General features: G+C 55.5%; 1 protein-coding gene across 1 annotated transcript in view; it reads left to right on the plus strand.

Annotated features, from left to right (window-relative positions):
* COL9A2 (collagen type IX alpha 2 chain) overlaps nucleotides 1–14,765 on the plus strand; it is a 47,399-nt gene that overhangs the window by 10,873 nt on the left and 21,761 nt on the right. Inside the window, exons 5-16 of the mRNA XM_075908605.2 lie at nucleotides 1,856–1,909; nucleotides 2,709–2,744; nucleotides 4,058–4,081; nucleotides 5,518–5,571; nucleotides 6,001–6,054; nucleotides 6,893–6,940; nucleotides 8,190–8,246; nucleotides 9,610–9,663; nucleotides 9,860–9,913; nucleotides 12,988–13,041; nucleotides 13,585–13,638; nucleotides 14,577–14,630. Of these exons, the coding sequence (XP_075764720.2) occupies nucleotides 1,856–1,909; nucleotides 2,709–2,744; nucleotides 4,058–4,081; nucleotides 5,518–5,571; nucleotides 6,001–6,054; nucleotides 6,893–6,940; nucleotides 8,190–8,246; nucleotides 9,610–9,663; nucleotides 9,860–9,913; nucleotides 12,988–13,041; nucleotides 13,585–13,638; nucleotides 14,577–14,630 (597 nt within the window). The remainder of the gene's footprint in view (nucleotides 1–1,855; nucleotides 1,910–2,708; nucleotides 2,745–4,057; nucleotides 4,082–5,517; nucleotides 5,572–6,000; nucleotides 6,055–6,892; nucleotides 6,941–8,189; nucleotides 8,247–9,609; nucleotides 9,664–9,859; nucleotides 9,914–12,987; nucleotides 13,042–13,584; nucleotides 13,639–14,576; nucleotides 14,631–14,765) is intronic.

Raw genomic sequence — 14,765 nt, forward strand, 5'->3', positions numbered from 1 at the left:
CGGGACACAGAGTCAATGTTTATCTCTCTAACAACGGACACTTGATTTTGATTGTTTTATTTTGTATAATTTTCATTCTCTGTACCTTGGAGGAATGGGGGGGCTTTGGAAAGGAGCTGGTTTTGTCCCTCTGAGGACCTGATCCTGAAACCATGAATCCCATAAGTAATCCTTTCTCATCCAAGGAAGGATTTACTCCTGGAAGGGTTGCAGGATTTGTAGCTTCTTCTCACCCACCCTGGCGTTTCTCTCTCTCTCTCTCTCTCTCTCTCTCTCTCTTTTGAATACGTGAATTATGCAATGGCAACTCATTTTTTGTGGGTTGTGTTCTCCATCTGATCCTGCAGCCTCACTCCAGGGGCACAAATTCCTGCGAGCAAGACTCCCATCTCATTCCGACGGTGGTGGAAATCCAGCGTAACTCCACTGATTTATAGTGAAGTAAATGAGATTAGAATCTGGCCCAATGATTTCCGCTGGGATTAGTCACATGACTGACAGCTGCACGATCAAGCCCTTTGTCAAATACCATCCTGACCTGCAGGTTCTTTGCTTTTCTAGCTCTGGGCTCCCCACTGCCCAACAGCTCTGTCAATGAACCTTTATCTTGCCTGACAGCCTCCCTTCTTTCCAGCCCTGGGCTCCCGGTACAGCTCTGCCCAGGTCCCTCCGGCCTGGTCTGATTTGGGGCCTTTTGCCAGGCTACACAGATTTCCCTAATGTACCGCGGTTTGAGCCTGATCGTCCATTTCACATCCCCCTACACATGCTGCTGGTGCTTGGAGTCTAGTGCATTCCCAGCCTTCCCCACAGCAGTCCAGCTGTTCCAGCCACCGGCCTTTACAGTCAGGCCCACCAATGAGGGCAGCAGGGGCGGCGAAGAAGGTAATTGCCCCAGGGCCTGGCAATTCCAAAGGGCCTGAGAATCCGGCTGCTGATGCAGCAGAAGTGGCAGCCAGAACCCCACGCCCTTTAAATTGCCGCCGGAGTGCTATGTGGCATGTTCCAGGGGGTTGTGAGGGCTGGCTGCCCCCAACCCCGCCCCTTCTGCCTGAGGCCCCGCCCCATCTGCCTGAGGCCCCGCCCCTCCCAGGAACACAGAGCCAGGGCCCACTCCACCGTGCCCAGGGGCCCAGCGAGGTTGTCGGCACCCGCTGTCTACAGTGCAGAGAGGGCCAAGCCTGCTTTTGTCTAGCGACTTCTTTGTTGTGTCATAAATATCCGCCAAGGATGCACCAGAGTAACTTCCACGTGGGATGTGCACACAGCATGGCAGAGGGCAAGGTCTCTGTGCTGAGACCTGGCAGCTGAGCTTGTGTCGTGGGCAGATGCTGGCACAGCTGTGGCCCGTGGCCATGTGGATGGTGCTGCTGCTGCTCCGGGGCAGCAGGGACGTTTCCTGCATTGGGGTTTTTCTATTGCTGAGAGGTGGTAGCTAGGTTGGAAGAATCCTTCTGTCAGCCTAGCCATGTCTACATCGGGGGGCCAGTCAATCTCACTGTGATGCCCCAAGCAGGAGTGAGTAGCTAAATCCATCACAAGTTGGCTTGAAAAGAAGGGCGTCTGGATGGGCAGCAGCCGTGGTATTGCGGAAGTGAGCGGACCCCTGGGTTTCATGGCACTGAGACTTAGCTTTGTAGCAAAAGCAACATTTCAACATGGCCTGCCTCTTGTCCTGATAACAGATTGGCGAGCTCCTCAGAGCTTGTTAACAACCCCGCAAACGAGGTGGCTAAACTCCTCCTCCCCTGCCCTCGATTTCCAGTTGCACAGAGAGCACAGCTGGAGGGGAAGTGACGGGGAAGAGAGTCTAATCATGAGAATGACTCACTGCCTCACATCTCTCCTCCCCTAGGGCCTGACCGGAGCAAAGGGGGAACCAGGGCCACACGGGAGGCCAGGGCCTAAGGTAAGTGACCAGTGTCTGTCTCTCAGGCTCCAACTTCTTGTCCCTCCCTTCCGGAGGAGAGGGTAGGGAAAGAGCAGAGAGAAGAGGGGAGGTTGGCCGGGTTGGTGAGCTCTCTTGGATGGATGCCCACGTTCCCACACCTTGGGGTCATGGAATAGTTGGGATCTAGTCAGCTGTGTCAAGGCCCTCAGCGGGTGTAAAACGGCACCGCACCGGGGAAGGTTATGAGGTGAGACCACATCATGGATTCCGCCTTGGCCTCAGGCCAGGATCCGGGGCCGAGACCAGCCCGAAGGGGAGCTCCCCATAACGCCGAGAGGCCCCACTCAGGATCGGGCCCCATTGCCCAGCCCTATATGTGCACAGAATAGGAGACGTCCTTTGGGGTGAACCGTGAGCCCTTCGACAGGGGGTGGGGACTGAATGGGGTGAGCTTTGGGGCCAGCTTCCTGGAATGAATGGAGACCTCATGGGTGGATTTCAAAAGCTTGGATCAGACCCAGAGTCAGACTGGTTTTCAGATCAGGTGTGTTATCAATTATTATTATTACAACAGCACCAAGGTTCTCTAATCCTATCTTGGTGTAAACGCATCACAAAAAGACAGAGGCCCCAAAGAGCCAGCCGTTGGCCCTGTTCTATTGAAGCCAAAGGGGCGATGCTGGGTTCCACCCATGGAGTGGACCCGGACACAGATTTTTCAATGACTGGATGTTGTATAATCAGAAAATACCCCTCCTACACCTGCTTCCCACTGCCCACCGGATCTCACATTGACTCTCTTCTTCCGCACTCCCAGGGCCAGCCCGGACTGCCAGGGCCACCGGGACGTCCCGTGAGTATCTGTCACGTCGGCTGCTCATATTGTTATTGCTGCCTAACGGCCTGAGCCTGGGAGCCGGGGAATGCCTGGGCCTCATCCCAGGCTCACGCTGTTGGTGTGAGCAAGTCAACAAAACCTTCTGTGCCTCAGTTTTTCCCATTGGTCAGCTCACCAGGCTCTACCGTGCCAGAGGAAGGCTTCCGGACAGTCCCCTGTTCCTGTGCCTCACCCTTGAGCTAAGAATGAAGGGATTTCAGTCTCCATGGTCCCGTTAGGTTCTGGCCTACGTGCTGGTCAGTTCTGGTGCCAGTCCCAGGGGTGGTATATGTGCCACGAGCAGTTGTCCCCTGGAAACTGGGCAAAGGCCCCCAGTGGGATCTTACAGCAGAGGGGGTTCTGTGGCTGTTGTGTGGGCTACACAAGCTGTCTAGGCCGCTGTAGATTTGTCCACTATACTCTCTTCTCCCATCACGAATGGCCTTTCTTGAGGGAGATCCCATTGCATTTTGATGCTGCCACTACCGTCTTACTGCTGGTCCACGAGCTGGTGCCTTATGAACTGTCCAAACCCCAGGCATCTTTCAGTGGGGATCCCGGGGGTGGGGTGGGGTGGGGCAGACAGGGCAGCTGTCCCCTGCAGTGCCCTCAGTTTGGCAAGAGCATAGAATCCCTGGGTATGGCAGAGATCTGTGCCTGGAGGGACCCTCAGCATGCAGATCCCTCCTCCAGGCAGGACTAGGGGAGTGTAGGGAAGGTCAAGGATTAAGCAAGCCAGGAGGGATGTATGTTTTTCCCATTGTTGCCCTGTAAAGAGTCATCCCTACCCCCTGAAAAATAACAGGGCTGGGCTCTGCTAGGTCTGAGAGTGTCCCAGTAACTATGGTGTTAGCCTAGAACACAGGAGACTTGGTTCCATTCTCTGCTCTGCCACTGACTCTCTATGTGACCTTGGGTGAGTCACTTAGTTCCTTTGTGCCTCGCTCTACCATCTGTAAAGTGGAGGCGCTAGCCCTGCGCTACGTCTCAGGTGTGGTGAGGATACATGCATTGAGCATGAGGTGCTCAGAGGTTATGGGGGGTGGGTGGTCAGATGAGTGCTGAAGCTAGCAGTTGAAACCAGTGGAATTGCTCTTTATTGGGGGGCAGGGCTTTGCCCATGTCCTTTGCTGTCCCATAGGGTGAGGACCAGAGTTTGACCCGCTGTGCAGTCAGGGAAGTCACTGCACATCTCCCCTGACCCCAGCGGGAAGGGGGACAAGGGGGGAGGTGGTGTTGCTGACTCCGATTCAGAGAATTTCAGCCTGTTGTAACTCTTTTTGTTCCAGGGCCCTGGATTGTCAGGACCTCCTGTAAGTACCCTGCTGCTGGGGCTTGGGTTGTGTGTCTTTGGCTAGGAGGGGGTGGGGACAGCTTTGAGTTTTAAGTAAAAAACCCTCAGCAGCTTTGACGGGGGGAATTTTACTGCTTTGGACTCCCATTAGCACCAATGTCAGTCTTGCACTCCCCTCCTCTCTCTCCCAACCATGGGGAAGATTTCACCCCTGGTGCAAGATAGTAAGTGGAGTGGATCTAGAGCAAGGGTGGGCAATCATTTTTGATACAGACGGGGGGACTCCAAGAATTTGGTAAGTGGTCAAGGGCCGCACACTGTTCCATGATATGAATGGAAGAGGTGCAGGGTCTAAGATGGAGCTTGGGTGCAGAAGGGAGCTTGGGGTAAGGGACTGGGGTTCAGGAGGGAGCGTGGGGTCTGGAAGGGTGAAGGAGGTGGTTGGGAGTGGGGCAGAGGACAGGGGTGCAGGAGGGCGTGAAGAGATTTGGGTTGTGACCTAGGGCAGGAGGGAATTGTGACCTGGGGGGGACAGGGTTTGGAAGGGGGTATGGATACAGGAGGAGGGGCTTGGGTTATGTGGGGAGAGGGGGGCAGAGGATTGGGGGAGGAAGGGATTGGGGTACCAGAGGCTCCTTGCCTGCCCCACCCCCACACAGGCTGCAGAGGCTATGCGGATCTATGAATACTTGCAAGCCTAAGGGGACAAGGGAGGGGTACTTTGTGCGCTTCCTGGTCTTCAAACAGGCAGCTCCCGTTGACTAGAAACTGGCCAATGGGATTGTGCTGGGGGTGGGTCAGCGAGTGAAGCCCCTCCCCCCACTTCCGCAGCTCACAGCTGTTCCAAGACAAACAAGGCCCTGCAGCTGCTTTTCTCAGCACAGTGCAGGGGGGCGGGACAGGCAGGGAGCCTGTCTGAGGCTCCCCGCAGTGCCAGGGGCAGGATCCGATGGCCCACAGGCAGGGTGTGGCCCATGGGCCGTATTTTGCCCGGTCCTGGTCTAATGGATCGGAGATGAGCCCAAGGACCAATGCAGATACATTCATCTGACCTCTCTCACTGCTGGCACCATTCTCCATTATTAGTCCAGCTCTGCCCTGTCTACCTGGGTGACTGCGACAGGTCCAGTTATTAGTACAGCAGGAAAGTTCCACCTGGAGGATCCCTGTTGCCGTCCGTGGCAGAGCAGGGGCGATCTCCCTGCCTGCACCTGATGCACAGAGAGGGCATGGCCTCCCTCTGCCAGCATCCGCACGAACTTCCTCCATTCAGTCTTGGGGAAAGGGCTCAATTCTTCTCGTGCAAAGCTGCTCTCTGACGGATTCCTTGCCAAGGGAGGTTGTTTCCTTTTGGAATCCCCCAGATTAAACGCTGCAGCTGGTCCCAGGGCATTCACCCCAGGGCCACATGACTCAACCCACGTGTTTAATGAATGACTCTCTCCTTTTTCCCAGGGGCCTCCGGGCCAGGTTGGACTTCCTGGGGAAATCGGAGTGTTGGGCCGTAAGGTGAGGAGGACTCACCTCTCTGGGCAGGTGCCGGTTTGTTTCCTCTGACCCTAGCTAGGAATGAGCCGGGTTTTCAAGGGGGCCAGTTGAGTCCCTGCTCTAGTTAAGGTTAGTTCTGGTTGCGGAGCTTAGCTCCTGCTGGAAACATCTTTGTGGAAAGACACCTCCTGGTGATGGCTCTATCCTGTAGCGGTCCTCAGGTGGCTACAGGCTCATGAGCAAAAGAGTTGCCGCTTCGTTTCAGAGCAGCACGGGGTACCTGTGTTTGCTGCTGTAAGTCGTGAGTTCAAGACCCACGGGTGACTAAATTCAAAGAGTCTCCATGCTATGCAGCCCTTCAATAGGGGGTGCTGGATTGTTCACCCAACCTGACTTAGTAACTACAGCCTTTGTGTGTTGACTTTATTTATTGTGGTTGCTTCTTTTCAGGGCGAAGCAGGCCCTGATGGACCACGAGGCCCCCCCGGACCCCCGGGGAAACCTGTGAGTATTAACCCATCTCCGCTACAATTTCCCATCTGGGGCCTTGGCATGACGGGTGGATGAAGGGAGATTCCTCCATCCAGGCCCGGGGATCGGACAGAGGCCACATGTGGCAGAAAGTCAGAATCAGAGCCACAGGTGGCGGGGAAGGGCCCGTTCCAGGGAAGCGCTCCGCACCCCGACGAGGCCTGTAATGTGGGGCTGAACCTGCCCCGCAGCCATCTGCCTAAGTGGAAGGTGACCTCAGTTAATCAAGGCTCATGCTTCAGGGTTTAAAGCTGATCTCTGTGGGGGGGTCAGGAAGGAAACTGCCTTAGACAGGCCGCCAGAGCCTTTGTGGAGCAGTGAGGAGCAGGTGGGTCAGGGGATTCCATGGGCCCATGGTCGGGGATGACCTGATTAAATCCCCTCATCGAAACGGTGGATGAATCACAGCATGGTCCCTGTTTGGCCAGTCAGCTCTCATGGGCAATATGGGGCCTTTGGTCTAGATGTGAGCTGCAGCGATTCCCATGGCATTGTTTGCAGACTGAAATGTGCCAAGGGCTGTGCCGGGGCACTGGGTTCGGACTCCTGGGTGCGGTTTGCAGCTCTGAGAAGAGAGGGTGTCTTGTGGCTAGAGCAGGAGAGGACTCTCAGCTGGGACTCCCGGTTTCTATTCCCAGCTCTGCCAACGAGTCACTGCGTGACCCTGGGCATGTCGCTTTCCTGCTCTGTGCCTCAGGCCCTCCTCCATAAAGGAGGGTGCAGTATTTCCCTGCCTCCATACACTGTTTTGTGATTAAAATGCTGTATATTACCACCCTGCTAGGGAACCTGACGATCTGTTTCTTTCCAGGGTCCTCCAGGGCACATCCAAGGGCTGGAAGGCAGTGCAGATTTCCTGGTAAGAACCGCAGTGACGCCAGCCATGTCTCCACTATGAAATTAGTTCAAAATCACTAAATTTGACTTAACTCACAATTTGTCAAAATCGAATTAGCGTGTCCACACTATGGGGAAGCCTTGAACGGAGTCCAAGGCAGGCTCCGTTAATGTGGACGTGCTACCTCAGACTTAGAGCCCCAGCAAGCCCTGGGGAGTCGTTCTTTCGAATGAGTCTGGGGAGTCGTTCTTTCAAAGTAGCGACACCGGCGGGTCCACACGACCGTTATTTCGACATAACTCTTTTGGAACGATTAGCGTTCCTCCTGATGAAAAGCAGGAGCGCAGATTTCGAATTCAGTGGCCCGTTATTTCGAAATAGCGGGCTTGGTAGTGTGGACGCTCCGTTTACAAATTTGACCTTAGGGGGGTTATTTTGAAATAAAGTCTTAGTGTAGACCCAGGGTCTGGGAGCAAACTGAATCTGCCAGCTCCTGCCATTTCCTTTGTGTATCCTTTGGGCTGGCGTACAGCCCCGAGCTTCCCCTTTGTGGCTGGCATGTGAGCAGGTGTGTCCCCTCAGGGCAACCTCCTAGAAGTGCCAAGCCCCCTTTGGGCTGCTCATAGAACCAGGTCAGACCCTCCTGTGGGGCTGACAGACCGAGGGGTGAGCGGGCCCCTCAGCAAGCCAAGCCTGTCCCTACTGAGGTAGCTGTAACCAGGCAGGGCTTTCCCGCCTTTTTTCTTCTCCTCAAGGGACGTCACCATGAGAATGGGCTCCCATGTATACCAGGGGGGAAATTGTTACTTCTGGGGGGGGGGGGTATTTCTCCTGGTGGGTGTCTCTGCTCTCCCCCAGCCCTGCCGGTGACCTGTGGCTAGCTCGCTCCAAGGGTCCCAGCCCAATGGCCAGCGATGTCCTGGCAGGACTTGTTGACTTTGATGCGAGGCGGCTCGTCGATCGAAGCGTGTGTGATGGGAGGTGGGAGAGGTGCCATGGCTCCGTGGTTCGCACGAGACCGCCCCCGCCTCCTGGGCCATGTCCGGGCTGCGTTCTGCTTGTGGTTTCACAGAGCAGGACAGACCCCTGGATGGAGGCGGTTTCTCTCCAGAGCAGCGGACGGGCTCCGTCTCTGGCCCAGCTTGGGGGCTTAGTGCTGGCGCTGCTCACCTGAAGCCCCAAAGCTGCGGGCACCCAAACGGCCGCTTCGCGACAGGCGAATAGTGGTTTCTGAGTTCGAAAAGCAACTTTTCTTTCTCCCACCCACCAGTGTCCCACCAACTGCCCACCAGGGCCCAAGGGCCCCCAGGGACTGCAGGGAATCAAGGTAAGATTACAACGTCCCTGCCCATGTATTGAACCAGGCACCTCAAAGCATCAGTCGAACCTTCCTGAGCTGCTCTTTGCATGACTGCAGCACCGAGGCACCCTAGTCGTGGACCAGTACTAGACGCTGTCTGGACACAAAGCATCTAAGGCAGCAGTTTTCAAACTGTTTTTTTTCTCTCGTGACCCAGTGGAAGAAAATCGATGCCACAACCCAACAGAATGTGACTGGAGTGTGGGCTCTGGGGTGGGCTGAGGAGGAGAGCTTTGGGGTGTAGGAGGGGGCTCCAGCTTTGTGGGGGAGAGGGGTCAGGGCTGGGGCAGTGTCAGCGGTGCTTAAGGGGGGCTAAGACAGCTTCCTTCCTTTCCTGGCCCCGCAGACCATGTCCCAGAAGCAGCCAGCAGCGAGTTCCCAGCCCATGGAAGTGCAGAGCTAGTGCTCAGGGCAGTGTGTGGAGCCCTGTGCGCTCCCCCTCCTCCCCCCACCTAGAAGCCAGGCCTGCTGCCGGCCGCTTTTGGGGTGCAGCGCAGTCTGCGGTGCCAGGCCAGGCAGGGAGCTGCCTTATGCCCCCGCTGCTCACCGGATCCCCCTGCAGCAACGAGCCCCAGTGCCCGACCTCCCACCCCCCAGTGCTGGGTCGTGACCCATCGTTTGGAAACCGCTGCGATAAACCATATGATCAGCCCTGTATGTTGGGTTTGAATGGCTTCGTTTGGCCGTTGCGGGTGTCCAAACGGCTGCACAGGATCCAGCCCCCAGAGGGGGACAGACACGCCCGGCCAGCGTGTTACACTGGGGACACCGCCTCGGGGACCTGCCCTCCGCATGCCTGCCAGACCCCACCTCTGCTTCCAAAGGGTCAGGTGTCGGGTGCTTCAGGCAGGATCCCCAAGCCCGGCTGCCTGTGCCCAGCCCCTCCTGGCATCGGTGCGGGAAAGAGGAGTGCAGGGGGTGCTGCAGCACCCCCTGGCTTGAAGTAGTCGTAACAACCCACGTACATGGTTTCCGTCCTCAGCACCTCCACTGTACACACCACCCCTGCCGAAGTAAAAGAGTCCGTGCGTCAGCTGTGTGCGGCTGCCCTCCATCGTCCTCCGCTGCCCACTGTCAGCCTGGCGGGTGGAAGGACACAGTGGGTGCAGCCCACTCTCAGCCGTATGTGTGTCGGGGGGCTGAGCATGGGAGCGGCAGGAAAACGCCCACTCAAGCTCCTGCATAATGTGTACAAGCGCCTCCCCCCCCGCCATGCACATCCGTGCCGCGTACCCCGCCGGGCAGATGCCGAGTTCGCCCTTCGCTGTGGTGCCGCCCACCACATGAGGGACTCGGAGGAGCCTTAATCCCTCTCGCTTTGCTCCTGCAGGGACACAGAGGCCGCTCCGGTGCCCTCGGGGAACCAGGAAGACAGGGCAGGCCGGTGAGTAGAGCTCCCCTTACCGGGCATTGTAGGCTGATGGAGACGGGATGGGCTCTCCATCCTCCTTGGCTAGTTGAATCCCATCCCCCGGCACCACTCCTCCCAGGGTCCCGTGGGTGGGAGACAGAGAGGCTCTGGGTGGTTTATACCTCGGGGGCGGCCGCCTTTCCTGCACTGACGTCTCTGTTCCCCCTAGGGCTCCATGGGCGACATGGGCATTTCCGGAGAACAAGGCATCCCCGGGCCTCCAGTAACGTATTTACTTCTATTTACCATTCTTATTGCCGGGTGCTTCTGAGTGAGACTCACAGCCAGGAGGTTCATTGATTTGCCACGCACATATTAGGTGTTCAGGAAGCAGGGAACCCTCCCTCTCTCCCAGACCCTCCCCTGAGTCCAACAAAGCATAGCTCCCCATGGCCCCACTGCTCCCCTCAGTCTGACCCATCCCTCCGTTAGGGGAGCTTGTCTGCCACAGTCTCTCTTGGCCCTATCCCATCCCTTCCCCTCTGGGGCTGTGCTCAGGGATTCCGCATCCTATTCAAATCCTGGGACACAGGGTGGAGCCAACAAAAGCTCCACCCCCTGGGAGGGCGGAGCCACAGAACCCAGAACGTCACCGATTACAGGAGACAAAGGATGGAAAAAAATGAGGATGTGGATCTCGGGGTCGGAGCAGGGATCCCAAGGGGACAGCAACCAGCAGAGGACCCTGGACAGCACCCACCGTGAGACAGAATCGAAGGAGTCGGGAGAGGAGCCAGAAGAACGCTGCGTGAACAAACCGAGGACTGGAACAAAGCCCACAGTCACAGGGAGCTCGCCCATCCAGCTTCCTCCTCCTGGACTGACGTTCGGCCATGGCGGCCTGTGCTAGGAGGGGACGAGGCAGCTCCAGCAGTCCTGGAGTCAGACGTTTTCTATCTGAGTGAGAGCAGGGGAGATTCCTTTACATCCGGGTGTCCAACCAGTTCTGAAGCAGTAGCCACTATAATGGCTACTGTTATAGCGAAGTAGCCACACTCAACTGGCCAAATAGCCACATTGTTCAAGCTAATTAGCCACACTCCACTGACCAAGTAGCCACCTGTGGCTAGCACGTTGTGCACTATGGCTCCACATAGTGTCTCCGAAACGCCTCCAACTCCACCCTAAGGAGAGAAAGGAGCAGCCAGCTCTGAGGCCGATGCAGTCCTTGGTCTCCCATGTTGCCACGGGGGTGATGAAGGCGGCCAAGGACTAGGCGTCAGGAGGACGTCTCTTTTGTATTATGGGCTACAGCACTCACAGGCAGTTGTGACCCTGAGCCAGGGGCAGCCAGTATGCTAGGCTGGGGGAGGCTTTTCCTTCCCAAACCGCCAGCTTGGCCCCACCCACACTCTGCCCCCCAGAATGCCTGCGGTAGGCGTCCTGGGGCGTGGAGTCTAATGCTACTCCTGAGGCCTCCTTCCCTGTGTGCAGGAGCAGGGGAGGCTGGGGCCTACGTGCCAGGCAGGGGGTGGGGCTTAGCTTTCATGGGGCGGGGTTTGGCTTCCTTGGGGTGGAGCCTGGATAGAAGGGGTGTGGCTGGGGACTTGTGTGCTCTAGCCCTGCCTTCACCCACTGCCCTGGGCAAATCTCTTTCCCTGTCTGGGCCTTGTTGTCCAATCCCTCTAACGGAGAGATAAATGATACGGAATGGGCTGTGTAAAATGCATTGAGATCTATGGATCAATGGTGCTATGCAGGATCTATGCGTTATCCATGCTTCGCTGGCCAACAAGGAGCCAGGTTCCTTTCTTATTATTTCCTCACCCCGCTCGCTTTATCCAAGCCCCTGAATAGTCATGCCTTTTGCATGCTGCCAGGCCAAATCCGAGCCAGTGACAGGCTTTGTAGCCAATTCTTCACCCCCTGAAGGGCCATTTAGGGTGTTTTCCCTTTATTAAAAATGCAGTGATCTGTACTCCTCTGAAATACGGGTGGGCCCAGATAAGCTGCTGTAAATCCAGTTAAGTTAATGGAGGTGGTTCGGATTTGTACCAGTGGCACAGAGGTCAGAATCTGGCCTCGTGTCTTGCATGATGCAAATGCTGTGGTCTATGAGTGCAGAATGCTGCTGTGTTATTTTTACTCCGGGCTTCCTGTCCGGATACTGCCTCAAACGAGCTGGAGAGAGAAGAGGACTTGAGAGGGTAAATGCATTCTTTTGTGAGGCATGCGTTCCATGCAGTGATTCATCAGAAACTGAGAAAACTCTGCCTTCCTCCTCTAACCAGAGAGGCAGATGGACGTGAAACGTGGCTCAGAGCCTGCTGACGATGTAACAAATTCATGGCAGTCACTTTGGTTGCTGTGCCGCACAGCACCACCACAGCATATTCTCCTGCTCAAATGAACAGGGTCCGGCCATTTTGATAAAAGGAGAATCTCTGTCTGCAGCATAGGTTCTCTGACACATAGCTGAGATGTTCTAATCCCATGCAGTAGAGGGCAGTGGTGCATAGGGCCAACAACAGATGCAGTGCAATACGTACGCCTGTAGCCAGTTACCTCTGAAGCTTTGCTCTATAAAGGATGCAACATGGCAACTCTCTTTACAAAACAGAATTTCCAAATCCTGTATAGGACCATTCCTTTCCTAAATCTTGTGGGGGTTTTAAGCATCAAATTCCTTTCACTACCTGTGCAGAGAAGACAGAAATGTACATCCTGGTTATGTGTTTTATAACCAGGGAAGGAAATGGGCTTGGGAGGGTGTTAACAACTTGTATTTTATGACCGGCAAATGGAAGAAAACATGAGCTCAATTTTCCAGCTAACACTGTAGGGGATTCTTTTAATCTCCCGTGAAATTGATTGGAAGCAGTGATTCACCATAGAGATGAGTCTCAGCACAGACCTGAGAGCTGGGAATTCCTGGGCCGTGCCTCCGATCCTGGTATTGATTCCTTCCAAGGAATCCTGGCACTGATTCCTTCCTTGAGGAAGTTGCAAAGTGCCTCAGTTTCCCCTAGCTGAGCAATGGGGCTAACACGACCTCATCCTCCGCAAGGTTGGGAGGATTAATGAATGAATGGTTCACTAGCATTCCAAAGAGGAAAAGTAATGAACAGGCCATTAATAATAATAAACAGCCAGCCAGGAAGGAGCCTGGGTGGAAATTGGCAGCCTTTGTGGGGAGTAGAAAGCTCAGCCAATGTTTCATATTTAGCACAAAAGATAGTATTTGCCGGTAATGCTTCTAAAAGGAATCACTTTATTCCGGGGTGGGGATATGGTGCAGAGACACCCTGTTGTAAATGCAAGATCTGACCAGCCTGGCTTCTTTTCTTACTCTGACAGGGTCCTCAGGGCCTGAGGGGTTACCCTGGCATGGCGGGACCAAAGGGCGAGACGGTAAGCATGCCAGGGAGGCGCTAAACAGCCCTGTGCTTTGCTCTACCGTAGGCAGCCCCCCTTGCGGTGATAAGGAATGGCTCCTTAGGGGTGGAATGGGGTCTAGTGGTTAGATCAGGGTGACAAGGTCTGGGAGTCAGGCTCTGCTAGCTCTGGGAGGGGTCTCTGATCTAGTGGTCAGAAGAGAGGACTTGGGTTCAGGACTGTCGGGGGGAGGGGTCTATTCCCAGCTCTGCCACTGATGTGCTGGGTGGCCTGGGTCAAGTCCCTCTCACCCAGCCCCATGCCTCAGTTTTCCCATCTGTAAAATGGGGGTAATCACCTTGTCCCATACCAGGGGGCCTGGCACTCACTGTTAGCACCATTATCATTGCTTGCTGCTGAACCCCCAGAGAACAATACCCTTGGGGTTGTAACGGACGTCCCTATTGGAGAGCATCGAGGAAGGGAATTCACAGAGTGACCCAGCTCCTATGTGCTAAGGAAGGACGATTCCTAACTTGTCAGTGATCTAACGTTCTAAACTTGTGCTCTGCTGCACAGGGTCCCCGGGGCTACAAAGGAATGGCTGGGTCTATCGGAGCCGCTGGCAGGCCGGTAAGTCCTTTCCCCTCTCTCCCTGGGCTGCGTTAGTTCACACCCCGCCCTGCCTCCATAGGGAGCTTCTATGCAGCCCTATCAGTAGAGAGCCCTGTTGCTATCTCCCAAAGGGAAGGTCCTACCATGGTGAATGAAAGCTTAGGGACTCCCATGCAGAATAAAACCAAGTTCTCCAACTTGGCAAAGCTAGGCTGAGTGTGCTTCCTGACACCGTGGACTGCCTGTGAATGGCCTTTTTTCCCCCCCCAGAGGATTCAGTGCATCTGTAAAAAGTCCCAGGCTTAGAGACTTTGCTCAGCTGCACCTGATTCACGGCCCTAAATGGAAGCAACATTTATCTCCCTCTGTGTGTGTTTGTAACTGCCCCCAGGCAGATTTGAACTCAGGACCTTGGGATCTTAGTGTAGGAGCCTCTACAGCTTGAGCTATAAAGCCAGCTGGGGCTCAGCTTAAGCTGTAGAGTTCCCTTGTTCTTATCTCTTACTGCAGGTGGTCCAAGTGCCACTGCATGGGGAGGTGACCCATGCCAGGTGTGTGGGTTACACTGTGTTACAAGGAGGAGGAGTTTAAATAAACACTTTGCCGTAGGGCCACATGGCTGGAGCACTGGCCTGGGACTCAGGACACCTGGGTTTTCTTCTTGCCTCGGGGTGATCTTGGCTTCGCCGCTCCGAGCCTCAGTTTCCCCCTCTATAAAACGAAGGCAAAGACCGTGGGTGTTTCATCACGTGATGAAAAGTGCCTCGGTGTTGTTAGTAAAGAGAAACCCTTGCTCTTGCTAACCTGCCATTCTGTAGGTGTGGTTCTTGGATTTCCTTCAGATCTGTCCTGTTCCCCCAGCCTCTTCCACCCTCCATGCTGGCCTGGGAGGCAGGGAAGGCCTATGGCATGGAACCGTTCTGTTAAGCCTCTGCCTTATTTCCCTTCTGTCCTAGGGAGAAGAAGGCCCCAAGGGGCCACCTGGTGGAGCCGGGGAGAAGGGAGACATGGTAAGTGAACGGTTTCATTGACCTGTGGAAGGGATCGTCCGAGAAGGGAGCCGTTTAGGGCCTGTGCTGTGTTTTCCTGCCCTCCAGTACGTTTTACCCCTGCGCAGGTGTGAGCGCTGTACCCAGCTGGGGTTC

Source organism: Pelodiscus sinensis, chromosome 26 (genome assembly GCF_052426305.1).
Source record: "Pelodiscus sinensis isolate ZL-2025 chromosome 26, ASM5242630v1, whole genome shotgun sequence".
Lineage (NCBI taxonomy): Eukaryota > Metazoa > Chordata > Testudines > Trionychidae > Pelodiscus > Pelodiscus sinensis.